This window comes from Rhincodon typus, chromosome 9 (assembly GCF_021869965.1).
Source record: "Rhincodon typus isolate 14 chromosome 9, sRhiTyp1.1, whole genome shotgun sequence".
In the NCBI taxonomy this organism is placed as follows: Eukaryota; Metazoa; Chordata; class Chondrichthyes; order Orectolobiformes; family Rhincodontidae; genus Rhincodon; species Rhincodon typus.
Genome location: NC_063340.1, coordinates 70,061,972 through 70,078,433, shown reverse-complemented (window position 1 = coordinate 70,078,433; position 16,462 = coordinate 70,061,972). Strand labels below are relative to the sequence as shown.

The 16,462-nt window shown below is 44.6% G+C and overlaps 1 protein-coding gene across 1 annotated transcript in view; it reads left to right on the top strand.

Moving 5' to 3' along the window:
- The window catches only part of LOC109938368 (ALK tyrosine kinase receptor-like), a 532,290-nt gene that overhangs the window by 506,270 nt on the left and 9,558 nt on the right, over nucleotides 1–16,462 (top strand). The window contains exons 22-23 of the mRNA XM_048601345.1: nucleotides 2,771–2,863; nucleotides 15,701–15,802. Of these exons, the coding sequence (XP_048457302.1) occupies nucleotides 2,771–2,863; nucleotides 15,701–15,802 (195 nt within the window). The remainder of the gene's footprint in view (nucleotides 1–2,770; nucleotides 2,864–15,700; nucleotides 15,803–16,462) is intronic.

Below are 16,462 nucleotides of genomic sequence, written 5' to 3'. Positions count from 1 at the left end.
TTAAAACCAAAAATTGAAAGCCCAGTATCTTTCAAATGCAGAGAATTATCAGGTAGATTTGCACTTCTAATAGTTTAAAGGGAGGCCTATTGTAGTGTCACTGAACTGGTAATCCAGAATCCTGAGCTAATTTTCTGGGGACATGGGTTCAAATCCCACCATTGCAGCTGGTGAAATTTGATTTCAATAAAAAGCTGGAATTTAAAAATAAAGCTAGCTGAATGGTGACTGTGTAAGCACTGTCAATTGTCATAAAAACATCAGTCTGGTTCACTAATGTGTTTTAGGGATGGAAATCTGTCAACCTTAGCCAGTCTGACCTACACGTGACACCAAACCCACAGCAATGTGCTTGACTCTTCATTGGGCAATTAGAAATCAGCAATAGATAATGGCCAAGCTATTGATTCCCACATCCCATGAACAAAGATAAAGCAATTCTGAATGACCAATAAAAACCAAAAGGACTGTGGATGTTGTAAATCAGGAACAAAAACAGAAGTTGCTGGAAAAGCTCAGCAGGTCTGGCAGCATCTGTGAAGAAAAGATCAGAGTTAACATTTCGGGTTGGGTGACCCTTCCTCAGAATGTTCTGAGGAAGGGTCATTGGACCCGAAACGCTAACTATGATTTTCTCTGAATAACTAATTCTGCATTCAGATACATAAACCTATACTTCACACACATTTCTTTACAAAAGGGGCCTGCTCCTAATTCATAAGTACATGTACAGCCTTATATGGATGAGAAATTGTAACTACCAGTGTAATGTAGCATCCTCGATCATTGAACATTTTATCCTTTTATAATTCTTGTCGCTTTGATGAGAGTACACAAGAGAAATGTTTTCAAACTTGAGAGTTACAGGTTGTAAAGGCAGAAAGAGAAATACATAATAATGCAATCTCACACACACGCTTGTACAGTAACATCTATTCTATTCAATTATTAATTTACATGGAGTTATCTTTATCACTTCCTAACAGAAGACCACCAATTGGGCTTCACTTCCTGAACGGGTCCTCGGTGTTGCTTCATTCACCTGTGAACTCTGATTCTACTCCTCGTACAGAATCCTAGAACTTGATCCTCTTCTTGCATAAGTCTTTAGTATCACCATCTGTAATAGCGGACCTCTCCCTGTGAGTCTCGTGACCTGCCCCTGACCCCGGGTGTATTGCAGGTGTTGCTCCTTTCTTGTAAGGAGAACCTGAGCAGATTCTCTTTCCAAATGTGTCCCAAGGGCTGTCCCCCTTTGCAGGTGAGCCCCTGAATCTACTCCCCTCATCAAGTCTTGCCCTTCCTTTCACTGAGTCAGTTCTTCATGTTATTCTTTTCCTTAATTGAATCTCTGAATCTGCTCCTCTCCCTGAGTCAGTCCTCAATATTGTTGTTCTCTCCAGGTGAATTCCTCATGCTACTTTTCTCCATGAGTCAGTTCCTTGGGTTGTCTTTGATGCACCTTTAATCCTTGAACAGCCCCCTCCCAACTGCTTCAAATTCTCCAAAAAAGAGGTGAAATTACACAGTGATGCCTCAGCTGAAAATCCCCTCCATGAATGGCAGCCCCAACAATACATTGTTGGAAGGTCAGCATAGATCAAATGCTTAAATTCTGGACTGAAACTGAAAGTGTTGACTCAGGTGGGATTTTTGCTAATTCAAGCATACTGAGAAAGCTTGGCAACATTCCAATTCAACTCTTAAAGCATAAGTTCTGATTTGTTATCTATGGTGAAAACATGCAAATATTTCATTACAGCACAAACATCTGCCCAAATTGATTAATACACTGATACCATAATGATTAGATCCCAAGCCAGTTTTTTTTTCCTTGACTTTGGCTTACTTTACTGATTAAAAATATTTTCCCTGTTTGGGTACACAATGTGTACATGCTGTAATGTAGAGAGCTGTGAAAAGTGAGATAATCACAGGACTATAAATGCTGAGAAGTGTCCAGGTCTAATTAACCACTACACTGGAGAGATATTTATTTTGAAGATGAAAGGAATGACATGACCAAAGGTCAGATCTGTCAGATCAATGTTATAATGTTACACCCAGTTAGACAATAACAGGATGGACTTTGCATGATCCTGGCCTCATTTATACTTTAATGTACAATTTACATTTGATCCATTCTGACATCTTTCACTCAGGCATTCTCAGACAATCTGTGGCTTACATAATTTTATACGTGCCTTCAAGTAGAAATTCTGGGATTTAAATCCTCTCTCTCCATCCTTGGTCTTTTGTTGGCAATAACTAATCCTTTAACATTGTAATTTTGTATCAGCAACTGTGTGAGAGTTACATTTATATCTTCACTCTGTCAATTACATCATGATGAAGGCACAACTGCTGTATCATTAAATATACAAGTCTATGTTTAAACTTTGATCTATAACAACCAAGAGGATCTCAAACAGAGTACCAATTTGATCATTGATCTTAGCATCCTTTAAGAATCAAAATGTCATTCAAGACTCCTGTGATAAATTAGTATCCAGTGATCCCTACTGAAAGTGAACTTGTAGATACCAGCTGAGCATGGGCTCAAGTTTGTCCCGATTGCTCAGAGTCAAAAATTGCTTAGCAACATTCTGTATGCAGAATCTTGTTCAAAGTATGTTAGCAATACAGACAATTGTTGTGACAGTGCAACCCTACTCCAATATTAATCTGCTGCTTTAGGAAAAGAGGTGAGTGAGTGAGCGATGACTGAGGGAAGAGATCATTTACCTTTCTTTGTTCTATTTATTAACAGGGATATAGCTGCAAGAAATTGCCTTCTTACTTTCAAAGGTACAGGACGAGTGGCTAAGATTGGAGATTTTGGAATGGCTCGTGATATATACAGGTAAATGAAGAAAATATTGTAATTTACATTTTTTTCTTTATTCTTCCATGTGGAGTTCACCAGTAAGGCCAGCATAGTTATCTTTGAACTGAGTGACTTGCCCAGCCATTTCAGAGGGCAGTTAAGAGTAGCCACATTGCTACCACTATTTTTTTTATAATCGGTAAATAAAACTAAAAACTGTTAAATTGAAACCATATAGCTCATATTAAGCTTAAGACTTGACTGTACTCTGATAACCTTGCATATGGAATCTATAATAACAGTTCAATCTGCTTCGTCTTATTTGACAAATTGAAAATTGCCAGTTTGCTTATCTGAATATCATGGAAAAATGAACTTCAGCAATACTAGGGCATTATCCATTTTTAAAACAAAGGAAGAGAGCTCAGTCAGCCTCTCACCCACTGCAACACCCCAGTTGTCTCCTCTGCCCTGAAGCTCTTCAACCACATTCAGAAGCAATCAAGATACTACAGCCATGTCTCCTTCCTCAGTGCCTGTCTACACAGCCGGCTCATTCCCCATGGACTCCAAATTACTTTCAGACTTTCACAATTTGGACCCAACTGTGACAATCATTATCTACAGTATCTCCCGTACCTCCAGAAATGGTTCTCCCTACAGATTCTCAGCTCCACACTCTCTGCCATGTGTCAATACCTTCTATCCCTGCAGTCGGCCTTGCCCCAGCTCAGGGTTTCTCTCTCTCTCTCTCTCTCTCTCCCAGACCTACAGAGGACCTCCACTGTTCTTTGTTCTCAGAAGGATCCACACCCTCAACAAACGCATTTTCTCCACCCTATTGGACATCAAAGACTGCAAGTACACCAAACTCTCCCAAACTCAAACCCAGACACAGTCCTCCTCAACCATTCAGCATCGTAATCTTATCTCCGACCTTCCCTGGGATCAACCCAACACCATTAACCACCTGGGTGCTCCAACCACTCCTATATAATCGCGTGACTGCTGCTTCCACTGATGTAGAAGATCATGTGACTGCCACTTCCACTGATGTAGATCATGTGACTGCTGTTTCCACCGATGTCGAAGACCATGTGACTGCCACTTCCACCGATGTCGAAGACCATGTGACTGCTGCTTCCACTGACATCAACAACCATGTGACTGCTGTTTCCACTGATGTCGAAGACCATGTGACTGCCACTTCCACCGATGTCGAAGACCATGTGACTGCCACTTCCACCGATGCCGAAGACCATGTGACTACCACTTCCACCGATGTCGAAGACCATGTGGCTACCACTTCCACTGATGTAGAAGACCATGTAACTGCCGCTTCTGCCAATGTAGAAGACCGTGTGACAGCCAGCATCAATGACGATCGCGTTACTTCTGCTTCCACCCACGTGAGCCCTCCAGTGCACACACCCACTCCTGTTGAAGTCTCCACCTCCTCCAGCACCAGTTCTATACCCGGTCCCAGCACCAAGCCCTGCTGGGTATTCACCCATCTCCCCAGGCCTCCCCCTTACTGAGGCTGAACAGTCTGTGTTCAGTAAAGCACTCACCTTCATTCTCCTGTGCCCACACGTGAACAAATTCCACGCACGCCATGATATCGAGCTCTTTTTCTGCCACCTCCTGCCTCCGCACCTATTTCTTTGAACGGGAACCCAACCCACCCTCTGCTGACCCCTTCTCCCGCCTCCAACAAACCCCATCTTCCTGGACACCCCCTCCTGGCCTTCTACGCTCCCTCAACCTCTTCATCTCCAACTTCCGCCACGCCATTGACTGCCTCAGTCTCTCCCCCCTCTCACTTAACAGCCCTCTACTCCCTTTGCCCCAACCCCAACCTCACTATTAAACCCGCCAACAAGGAGGGTGTGGACATAGTGGTAGTATGGCGTACGGACCTCTATGTAGCTGAGGCCAGACACCAACTCTCCAACATCTCCTCCTACCGTCCCCTCAATCATGACCCCACCTCTGATCACCGAGCCATCATCTCCCAGACCAACAACAGCCTCATCACTTCAGAAGATCTCCCGTCCACAGCCTCCAACCTAACAGTTCCCCAGTCCCGCACCGCCCGTTTCTAGCTCCTTCTCAAAATCCATAAACCCGACTGCTCTGGACGACCATTGTCTCTGCCTGCTCCTGCCCACCGAGCTCATCTCCTCCTAGCTCGACTCCATTGTTTCCCCTTTGGTCCAGGAACTCCCCACCTATATTTGGTTCATAACCCATGCCCTTCACCTTTTCCAAAACTTTCAATTCCCCAGCCCCCATCACCTCACCTTTGCATGGATGTTCAGTCCTTGTACACCTATATCCCCTATATGGAGGGCCTAAAAGCCCTCTGCTTCTTCCTCTCCCATAGACCTAACCAGTGCCCCTCCAATGACATTCTCATTTGCTTGACTGAACTGGTCCTCACTCTCAACAATTTTTCCTTCAATTCCTCCCACTTCCTACAAACCAAAGGGTTGGACATGGGCACCCTGCATGAGCCTGAGAAATGCCTGTCTCTTTGTAGGATTTGTGGAATAGTCCCTCTTCCATAACCCAATTGGCACCATCCTTCACTTCCTCCGCTACATTGATGACTGTATCAGCGTAGCCTCATGCTCCGGCAAGGTGCTCGAGCAGTTCATCGACTTCGCCAACATCTTCCACTTGGCCCTCAAATTCACCTCGACCATTTCAGACACCTCCCTCCCCTTCCTGGACATCTTCGTCTCCATCTCCAGAAATCCATTCACCACCGACATCCATTGAAACCCACTGACTCCCACAACTACCTCGAATGTACCACCTCTCACCCACCCTCCTGAAAAAGTGCTATCGCATACTCCCAATTCCTCCACCTCCACCACATCTGCTCCCAGGATGATGCGTTCTACTCTCGGTATATCCCAGATATCTTCCTGATTTAGGGACCGTAGTTTGTCCTCCTCTGTAATTAAGGATGCCCTCAACTGCAATTCCTCCATTTCCCACACTTCCATCCTCAAATCCTCTCCCCCCAACAACAAGGATAGAGTTTTCATAGCCCTCACATACCACTCCACCAACCTCTGAATTCAACACGTCATCCTCCAACATTTCTACCACCTACAATCAGATCCCATCACCAAAAAGATATTTCCCTCCCCACCCCTGATTGGTTTCCGCAGGGACCATTCACTTCTTGACTCTCTCGTCAGCTCTACACTCCCAACCAACTTCTCCACCACACCCGGTACCTTTCCCTGCAGCTGCAAGATGTGTAACACCCGCCCCTACACCTCCCCTCACACCTCCGTCCAAGGCCCCAAACAATCTTTCCAAATCGGACAGACATTCACCTGCACTTCATCCAACCTGATCTATTGTATCCGTTCTTCCCGACGTGGTCCCGTCTATATCGGGGAGACCAAATGCAGACTTGGGGACCGGTTCGCAGAGCATCTGCGCTCTGTATGCATCAACCAACCCGACTTTACTGTTGCCATCCATTTTAATTCCCCCTCCCACTCGCCTGGTGACATGTCCATCCTTGGCCTCCTCCACTGTCAGAGGGAGGCCAAACATAAACTTGAAGAACAACACCTGATACTTTGCCTTGGGAGTTTACAGCCCAATGGCCTCAATATTGACTTCACCAGCTTCAAATTCCCTCCACCCCCAGCCTTATCCCATGTGCAGCCCTCCCCCTCCTCCTCACCTCCATGACCTGACCTAACCTGTCTATCTTCCTACTCACCTATCTGCTCCACCCTTCCCACTGACCAATCACAATAAACCCCACCTGCATCCACCTAACACCATCTCTTCTACCATTCGCCAAGCCACCTCCTTCCTCCTTCTATTTATTTCTGGGGACCCCACCCCCTCCCCAGTCTTGACGAAGGGTTTCAGCCCAAAACGTTGACTTTCCTGCTCCTCCAATGCTGTCTGATCTGCTGTGTTTTTCCAGCCTCACACCCATAGACTCTGGCCTCCAGCATCTGCAATCCTTATTGTCTCCAAGGAAGTGAAGATGCATTAATTTTGCTGCCATTTTTCTGATTACTTAAAATATCTGAGAGATGTAGAGTTTATAGAAGTCAATTTTCTAAGCTGTTACATGTGGTATCGGGTCTAACTATGATTTCCAGTTAAAGCTGCGTCAAAAGTTCCGAAATAATTGGCCTGGATGCACAGACTGGCAATTGTGCATTATATCCTTGTTGTTTTTATATATCATTATAATTAAAAATATCAAAACATGGTCATAAAGAAATATGGAAGTAGGGTTAGTTGCAGCAGAAGATTTTCATTGCAAGTTGAGAAGCAGGGAGACACAATACTGACACACAATACTGCCACTAACAGGAGAGTCTAATTATCACATGACATGTTTATGTACAAGTTTTCTATGATACTTTGAACAAAAAGTAGTCAAAAACTGATTAAAAAGATCACTGAAGGAACTATGGCTAAAATCTAATGATACTCCCAATGGCAGGAGATGAGGCAGGTGGGGGGCATTTAATTATGTGGGAGGTGAAGTGTCAACTTCTCAGCTGTGGATGAACATTGGGAAGCCCATCAATGGCAAATTAAAGCCAAGTGTTGATAACCTGTCTATAATGCATCAGCATGTCATGTTTAGTCATTAAAACACATGCTCACTAAATTAACTTGCACCCGATAGTGCAGATATGATGTGCTCAAGGGCCTTTTGTCTACTGTATAACTCTTTCGTTCTCTGATTCACTTGTGATTAATTTGGCAGCAAATGGGAAAGATATTCTCTCAGATTCATGACTGGTTAATGGTGCCGTGCAGAGCAGGAGTTGGTTTTCTTGATGGATTTGGACGTAGTACGTGCTGCTTTGCTTTTTTGGACCAGAGAGAAAAGCTGGTGCATTGAGCACTGCTGTCACACCTTACCTTTTAATGCAGACCAAAAGGAAATGATCAATCAAGGAGGTGGCTGTGTTAATGTACATCAATGCTACATCAATGTCACACCTGCAGCATTTGTAGACAATTTATGTGGCAAAGGCACTTTGTGTGCTTCAACCAAATGGCCATTCTTGAAGGCTAAGAGAAGCGGTCCTTAATTAGGTCAAGGTAGACTGAGGCTTGGCCATGCTCAGTCAAGTGGTTCAACTGGTCAGAGTAAGGGGCTGATATCACCACAGTTTGGGAATTGCACCATGGCCTGTTCTGCAGGTCCAGGGCAACCAGGAAGGGGATTAGAGGTAAATTAGTCATGGAACTGTACAGAGATCAATTAGGGCTATGGTTACTCATCAGTTGGAATGGCTTTTCCTAGTCAGTTAGGGAGGTAGGCCAAAGTCTGTTCATTGAAAGTCAAGGGGGTGTTATCAGGGTCCAGTGCTGTGATGGGAAACCGGGGAAGTTAACGTCAGAGGTAGCATGTTGAAATGCAGAGGGAACAAGAATTGTGGTGAGGGACAACTCAACCTGTATGGGAGGGAGATGGTGATAGAGCATGGGAGGGCAAGGGGTACTGTGAGAGGGAGATCATTGATGGCCTTCATGATCCTGACTTCGATGGGGGCTCAGTGCATAATTGTGTTTGTCACAGCTAAGTTATATGTCTGGGGCTTGGAGGTAAAGTGAAAAGGTTAGCACTTAAATAAAAGATTTGGGTGGGAAAATGAGGAAGATCAAAGCTGATCAGTTTGACAGGGAGAGCAATGCAGAAAGCAACATTAAAAAACCGGAAGAACTGCGGATGCTGTAAATCAGGAACAAAAACAAAGTTGCTGGAAAAGCTCAGCAGGTCAAGCAGCATCTGTGAAGGAGAAAATCAAGTTAACGTTTCGGGTCCGGTGACCTTTCCTCAGAAAGCAACATGGCAGTTTTGGGGGGAGGTCACCTAGATGAGAGGCTGAGCGCCTCAATTCATGATGTGTTACCGTTTTTCATTCCATCCTAATCCTGGGCATCAGTGACTAGATCAATGGAATACAGGTCTGTGCAAATATCCAGCAGGTACTAACAGTGCTACACCTAGGTCTACATGGCAGCCACCTACCTGTCCATGGAGAAAGCCAGATGCATGCATGCCAGAGGCAGCACCATTGCAGTTAGCATTGATGGACACCTGATGCAGCTAATACCTGCAGGGGAGGTGAGAGGAGTTCAGAATAACTGATAGAAGTTTGGGCATGTTAAGGATACATTCGCAGTGATGGTAATGGGAAAGCAGCATGGCACTTGTACAGTCAGAGAGTATATGAGTCATACCGCACGGCAACAGACCCTTCGGTCCAACCAGTCCATGCCAACCATAATCCCAAACTAAACTAGTAGCACCTGCCTGAACTTGGCCCATACCCCTCCAAACATTTTTTTATTCATGTACTTATCAAAATATCTTTTAAATGGTGTAACTGTACCCACAAGAAAACACATGTAACCTGCCTCAACAACTACTGCCTGGTGGCTCTGACCTCCATAACCATGAATTGCTTCGAGAGTTTAGTCATGGCCCACATCAACTCTAGCCTCCCAGTCTGCCTCGATCCCCTGCAATTTGCTGACTGATGTAACAGATCCACAGCAGATGCCATTTCCCCAGCCCTACACTTATCCCTGGAGCATCTGGACATTAAGGATACCTGCGTCAGGCTTCTACTTATTGACTACAGCTCCGCCTTCAACACTATAATCCCAACCAAACTAATCTCCAAACTCCAAGTCTTTACCCTCTGCAACTGCATCCTCAGCTTCTTAACCTACAGACTGCAATCAGTGAAGATAGACTACAACACCTCCTCCACAATAATCTTCAGCACTGGCACCCTGCAAGGATGTGTTATGAGCCCTCTTCTGTACTCCCTGTACACCCATGACTGTGCAGCCAAATTTCATACGAACACCATCTACAAGTATGCTGATGACACCACTTTTGTGGGCTGGATAACAAATAACGATGAGCCAGAATACAGGAAGGAGATAGAATGCTTCGTGCTGTGGTGCAATGATAACAATCTCTCCCTCAATGTCAGCAAAACTAATGAACTGATATTGGCTTCAGGAAGAAAGGAGGAGGACATGTCACTATCTACATCAATGGAGCTGAGGTGGAGCAGGTCAAGACGTTCTAGTTCCTAGGAGTGATGATAACGAACAATTTGTCCTGAACCTCCCACATAGATGCTACATTTGGTCAAGAAGGCACACCAATGCCTCTCTTCCTCTGGAGGCTTAGGAAATTTGGCATGTCCATAAGGACCCTCACCAATCATCATCACAGAAAGCAAATGAATTTGGGTGTATTACGGCCTGGTACAGCAGCTGTTCTGCCCAGGATGGTAAGAAATTACAGAAAGTTGTGTACACAGCCCAGATCATCATGGAAGCCAACCTCCCATCCCTAGTCTTCATCTACACTTCTCATTGCTGTGGAAAGATTGCCAACATCATCAAAGACCTTTCCCACCTGGTTATATTCTCTTCCAACCTCTTCCATCAGGTAGAAGATACAGAAGCTTAAACACACGCACCAACAGGGTCAAGAACACCTCCTTCCCTGCTGTTATTAGACTCTCTAATTTCACATCTAATGTTGATCTTGCTTCTGTGCACCTCCTGTGCAGCTGTAACCTTGTATGCTTCACTCTGTCTAGACACCCCATAACCTGTGTGGCCTTGTTCGCAGAATCCTTACAATGTGGAAGCAGGCCATTCGGCCCATCGAGCAACCACGCCACACTGAAAAGCAACCCACCCAGACCCACCACGCCACACTGTCCCTGTAACCCTGCATTTCGCATGGCCAATCCACCGAGCCTGCATATCTTTGGACTGTGGGAGGAACCTGGAGCACCCAGAGGAACCCCACGTAGACACAGGGAGAATGTGCACACTCCACACAGAGAGTCGCCCGTGGCTGGTATCAAACACAGGTCCCTGGCACTGTGAGGCAGCAGTGCTAACCACTGAGCCACCATGCCACCCTTGAATGTTATTATTTGCCTGTACTGCTTACAAAACAAAACTTTTCACTGTGCTTAGGTACATGTGACAACAATAAATTGAATCAAAGTCCATCACTTCCTCTGGAAGTTGCTTCCAAACACGAACCACTTTTTATGCAAAAAAAATTCCCTTCATGTCTTTTTTTAAATCTTTCTCCTCTCACCTTAAAAATATGCACCTGAGACATGAAATCCCCCACCCTACGAAAAAGACACAATGAACTTTACTTGCTATGATTCGGAGGTCTTCGCCATCACCATATGAAATGGTCATGGTCTTCTCCTGCTAAGACAAGGATTCTCTCCTTGTAGGGGGTTGAGAGGATGAATTTCGGTCACCTAACCATCTTCCTTGGCCCTCTCCACTCTATTCTGGGTTGTTTTCTCTTGGAATGAGACAATGGCTGGAACTGAGTGGGATCAAAGTGGGCGGCGGAGCTTCTTGTTCAGGTGCAGGTGTGAGAAAGGAGGAGAAGTGTGCCAAGTGAGCGAGTAGGAGGTGCAGAGGGAATGTGGGGTTTGTAGTTCGGGGAGGCTGGAGTGGTGACAGTGAACATGCAGTGATGTTGCAAGCAGCAGTGAGAGTGATAGAGCATGCTCTCAGTATGAGGTGGGTGCAGCAGTCGAGTTTGAGTAAGTGTAAGGTCACAGAGAGGAGATGGCGGCCTTTGCTGCATTGCTTGATGAATCTCTGGAATGTGGACAATGCATTGTCCAGGCTGGTAGGTCTGTGCTGTGCTGTCTGCTGGCAGCCTACAAGAAAGATGATGGCCCAGCTCTCTACCAACCTGTCCACCAGGACCTCCAGGCCCCTGCCAGAAAATTGACCTATCACCTTGTCTCTGTCAGCCAATTCCATGGCAATTCTTCCCAGACTACAACTGCGAGAGGCAGTTCCTGTCTTGCAGCAATTGACCTGATGTACAGTTTAAATATGGCACTGGTAGCAGAAATCCCAGAGGAATGCGTACTCCTGTTGCTGGTGAGTACACAAAAGGAATGACAATATAGCAGCATGGGACATAATGTGATGAAGTGAGCTGCACGTAATAGCATAAGAAAACCTGCTCAATTCACAAAGTGAAACACTTTATGAAACTGCCCAAAATTGCAACTCTTAGCCTAAAGTATAGTCTGCCATGGAATATAGTCTGGCAAAGGAATCAGCGGTTAACAGATGTAGATGGTGATATGACCACAGATCATAACTTGTGTGTTTTGAAAGAGGACTGATATAGCTAAAGTGGCTGAGGATGTAAATCCAATGACTGCCTGGAAAGGAACTCTGGAAAGTCACACCCTGCAAGTTTTGAAGAAGTTTCAAAGAGAGGAAAAAGCTCTACAAACTGAACTGTAATCCTGTAAGGATCTCAGAATGTAAAGATGATGGCCAAGAAAAGACAGCAGTCTAGATGGGAGCCATATTTGCATTTTCCCCTTTTCGAAATAAACAGGGAACAAATAAGCTTCGAATGTGGTCTCTGTGTGTTAGTGATCTTCTAAAGTGTGATTCAGTGTGCTGTGAAGGTCACAGCTTTGAGAACAGCTATTGAACACCCCTACAACAGATTAAAAAAAAAGACTGTCCCTCTGAGTGCTGCCAGATACCATTGAAAGGAACCAAGACAAAGAAATTTCACTGGACCTGCAAAGCCAAACTTGTTCACCTGTTCAACTATCAACATCAGCACTTTGCAAAACAGACTGCATCAGCTGCAATGTTTGCCTGTATACGCTTCATAAATTACTCAGAGACTGGTACATACATCTTCTAACTTTCATCTTTTGGTTTGGATTCACCTCTCTTTTCTGATTGTGTGTATGTGTTGCATCAATATTTCATTTAGCATTTAATTGCTCATTCCACCCACAGGGTGGTATGTGTACAGAATGAGCTGCCAGAGGATGTGGTGGAGTCTGGTACAATAACAACATTTAGAAGGCATCTGGATGGGTATATGAATAGGAAGGGTTTAGAGGGATATGGGCCAAATGCTGATAAATGGGACTCGATCAGTTTAGGATATCTAGTCGGCATGGACAAGTTGGACCAAAGGGTCTGTTTCCGTGCTGTATAACTTTGTCTCTATGACAATTAAACTCTTTGTTCATGAAGTATGAAGCTGGAGGAACACAGCAGGCCAGGCAGCATCAGAGGAACAGGAAAGCTAACGTTTTGGGTCGGGACCCTTCTTCAGAAGTGGGGAGGGTGGGGGTCTAAGAAATAAATAAAGAGAGGAGGGGTAGGGCTGGAGAAGGTAGGTGGGATGGTGATGGAAGCGTGCAGGTAGGGAGTGGTGGGTATTGGTCAGTGAGGTGGGAATGGCGGATAGGTAGGAGTGAAGATGGACAGGTTGCATCAGGTCAGAGAGGTGGGGATGAGAGGGAGGGTTGGTCATGGGATGAGGCCTGGGCTGGGGAGACTTAGGACATCAGGCTGTAGGCTACCAAGGCGGAATATGAAGTGCTGCTCCTCCAGTTTGCGGGTGGCATCATTGTGACACTGGAGGAGGCCCAGGATGGACATGTCACCTAGGGAATGGAAGAGGAAGTTAAAATGTTTCGCGACGAGAAGGTGTTGTTGATTATAGCGTACAGAGCGCAGATGTTCTACAAAATGGTCTCTGAGTCGCTGCTTGGTCTCACCAATGTAGTGGAGGCCATATCAGGAGCAGCGGAAACAGTAGACCAAGTTGACAGATGTGCAGATGAACCCATGTCTGATGTCGAAGGTTTGTTTTTTGCCTTGAATGGAGGTGAGGGGGGAGGTGTAGGGGCGGGTGTAGCACTTCCTGCGGTTGCAGGGAAAGGTGCCAGGGACGGTGGGGCTAGTGGGAAGTGCGGAGCGGACGAGGGAGCCACGGAGAGAGCGGTCCCTCCGAAAGGCAGATCGGAGTGGGGAAGGAAATATATCTTTGGTTGTGGAGTCAGATTGTAGGTGGGGCAAAAGTGGCAGAGAATGATACGTTGGATGTGGAGGTTGGTGGGGTGATATGTGAGGACAAGGGGCAGTCTGTCTTTATTCTTTGTTTTTGTTGGGAGGAGGCGATGTGAGGGCAGAGGCGTGGGAAATGCAAGAAATGCATTTGAGGGCATTTTCAATCACTGGAGGGGGGAAGTTACGGTCCTTGAAATAGGAGGACATCTGGGATGTGCGGGAGTGGAATGTCCCATCTTGGGAGGAGATGCGGCAGAGATGGAGGAATTGGGAGTAAGAGATAGCATTCTTGCAGGAGGGTGGGTGAGAAGAGGTGTAGTCTAGGTAGCTGTGGGAGTCGGTGGGCTTGAAATAGATGTTGGTTTCAAGGCGGTCATCAGAGATAGAAACAGAGAGATCCAGGAAGCAGAGAGAGGTATCGGAGATGGTCCAGGTGAACCTGAGGTTGGGGTGAAAGGTGTTAGTAAAGTTGATGCACTGTTCAAGCTCCTTGTGGGAGCACGAGGCAGCGCCAATACAGTCATCAATGTAGCAGAGGAAGAGGTGGGGGATAGTGCCAGTGTAGCAGCAGAAGAGGGATTGTTCCATGTATCCTACAAAGAGGCAGGCATAGCTTGGGCCCATGCGGGGGCCTGTGGCCACCCCCATAGTCTGTAGGAAGTGGGAAGAGTTAAAAGAGAAGTTGTTAAGGGTAAGGACGAGTTTGGTTAAGGAGATGAGGGTGTCGGTGGAGGAGGACTCTTTGTTAATTCCTTTTAAAGCATAAATTTGTTTTGTCTGGGAGATTGTTATCCACATGGGAGGGAATTGCTTATAAATTAACTTTGTTTTAACTAATCAAAGGAGTGGGTAAAAAAGGATTGATGCATACCAATGAATAGTTGAAATAATCCAAAAATGTGAGAAATGGTAATGCAGGAATTATTGTATCTGCTTCTGTCGTATTGCAGTGAAATATATTTAAGACCATTTACTAACTTTGAAAGTTTTCCACTTGATTTTGCTGACATTAGTGAATGAAGGAAATCATAGTCTTACATCATTAATTTTAACTCGATCATTCTGTTGATTTTTGGGTAGTTGAAACACGTGTGTTTGAAAGAGGAGTGATATAACTGAAAGAGGACTGATATAGTGAAACAATAATCTATCATTGCTTTTTTTTAATTGATAAGTTCACCTTTTAAGTTTGTGTGAATTAAATTTTCAATCTAACATCAAACCATTACATTTTGGGAGAATGGTTTACTATAGTGACTAAATGTAAGAGTTAATTATCCACTTGAAATAACTATCTGTGACAGACATTTTATACCTACATGCTTCAAGATCATCCTGTGGGATTCTAGTCCACAATGTGAATGTTTATTTGAAATTCCTCTGTCTGCTATCCTAACAGAGGTACTAACCCATTAAATAGCTGGATTGACATCTTCACTGTTATCTGAAAATGAAATACCAAAATGAGAACATTTTGTATTTCCAGTAGAGTAACTATTCCGTCACAAAACTGCCTAGATTTCAGAAATATTTAAAAAAAACTTCTTTTGTTCTGGGAAAGATGAGCTGTATCATATTTTTTGTCAGGATTTGATCATATGTAAGTGATATAATAATATATCTTAATGCAGTATTACCTCTAAATCTACAAGTTACTCAAAACTTGCAGCATTATGTGTAAAGCAAGGCTTAAATATCAATCTAAATAACCATATTATGCTATGAAGGATGAAATATATTCAGTTTTTGTCTGCAAAATATGGCTGATTAACAGTAATGCATGAAACTGGCTGTTTGAATTTACTTTAAAGGCTGAGAAAATAGCAGAGATAACTACATCTACTGGCTGGTTTGCTGAACTATCACTTTACTGTTGCACAATATTAGACACTTCTTTTAACAACTATCAGATCGAAAGATCATACTTGTTTGTGTTTGATTCCACAGGGCTAGTTATTACAGAAAGGGTGGTCGTGCCATGCTCCCAGTGAAATGGATGCCACCAGAGGCCTTCATGGAAGGAATATTTACTTCAAAGACAGATACTTGGTATGTGTGTTTGAGTGCTTGGTTCCTGAAAAAAGGAGTAAAATAATTTACCGCAGGTTAGCGACTTTGACAAGCTTTACTGTGCTGACAGCTTAATCAGAGATCCACAACCAGCAAAGGGAAAAGGAAGATTTTCTAATAGATTTTGTAGAGTAGAGGTCCATTGTGAAGCAAGCACTGTCCTTTCACTTCTAAAGTCATGGTTTAAATACCATCTGTTCCCATTACACAATATGCATCACACGAATTTCAGCAAGCTCTACCCCTTCCTCGAAAGCAATTGATCAACAGCTCACACTAATTTGGGTCTCAGTTGGTCATCTCCATCAACACCAATAAACCATGATAAATATAATGCCTTTAATTCAGAGAAGTGTCCCAAGGCACTTCACAGAAGTATGAAGAGAACTGAGCCAAAGGGGGAAGGGTGTCCAAGAAAGGCAAGCATGCAGAGGTTTTAAAAGGAAGGAATTGCAGAGAGTGGGACCGAGACAACTGAAGTCATGACTATGGATCAGAGATAGTAGGAACTGCAGATGCCGGAGAATCCGAGACAACAAGGTGCAGGGCTGGATGAACACAGCAGGCCAAGCAGCATCATAGGAGCAGAAACGCTGACGTTTCGGGCCTAGACCCTTCATCAGAAAAGGGGGAGGGGAA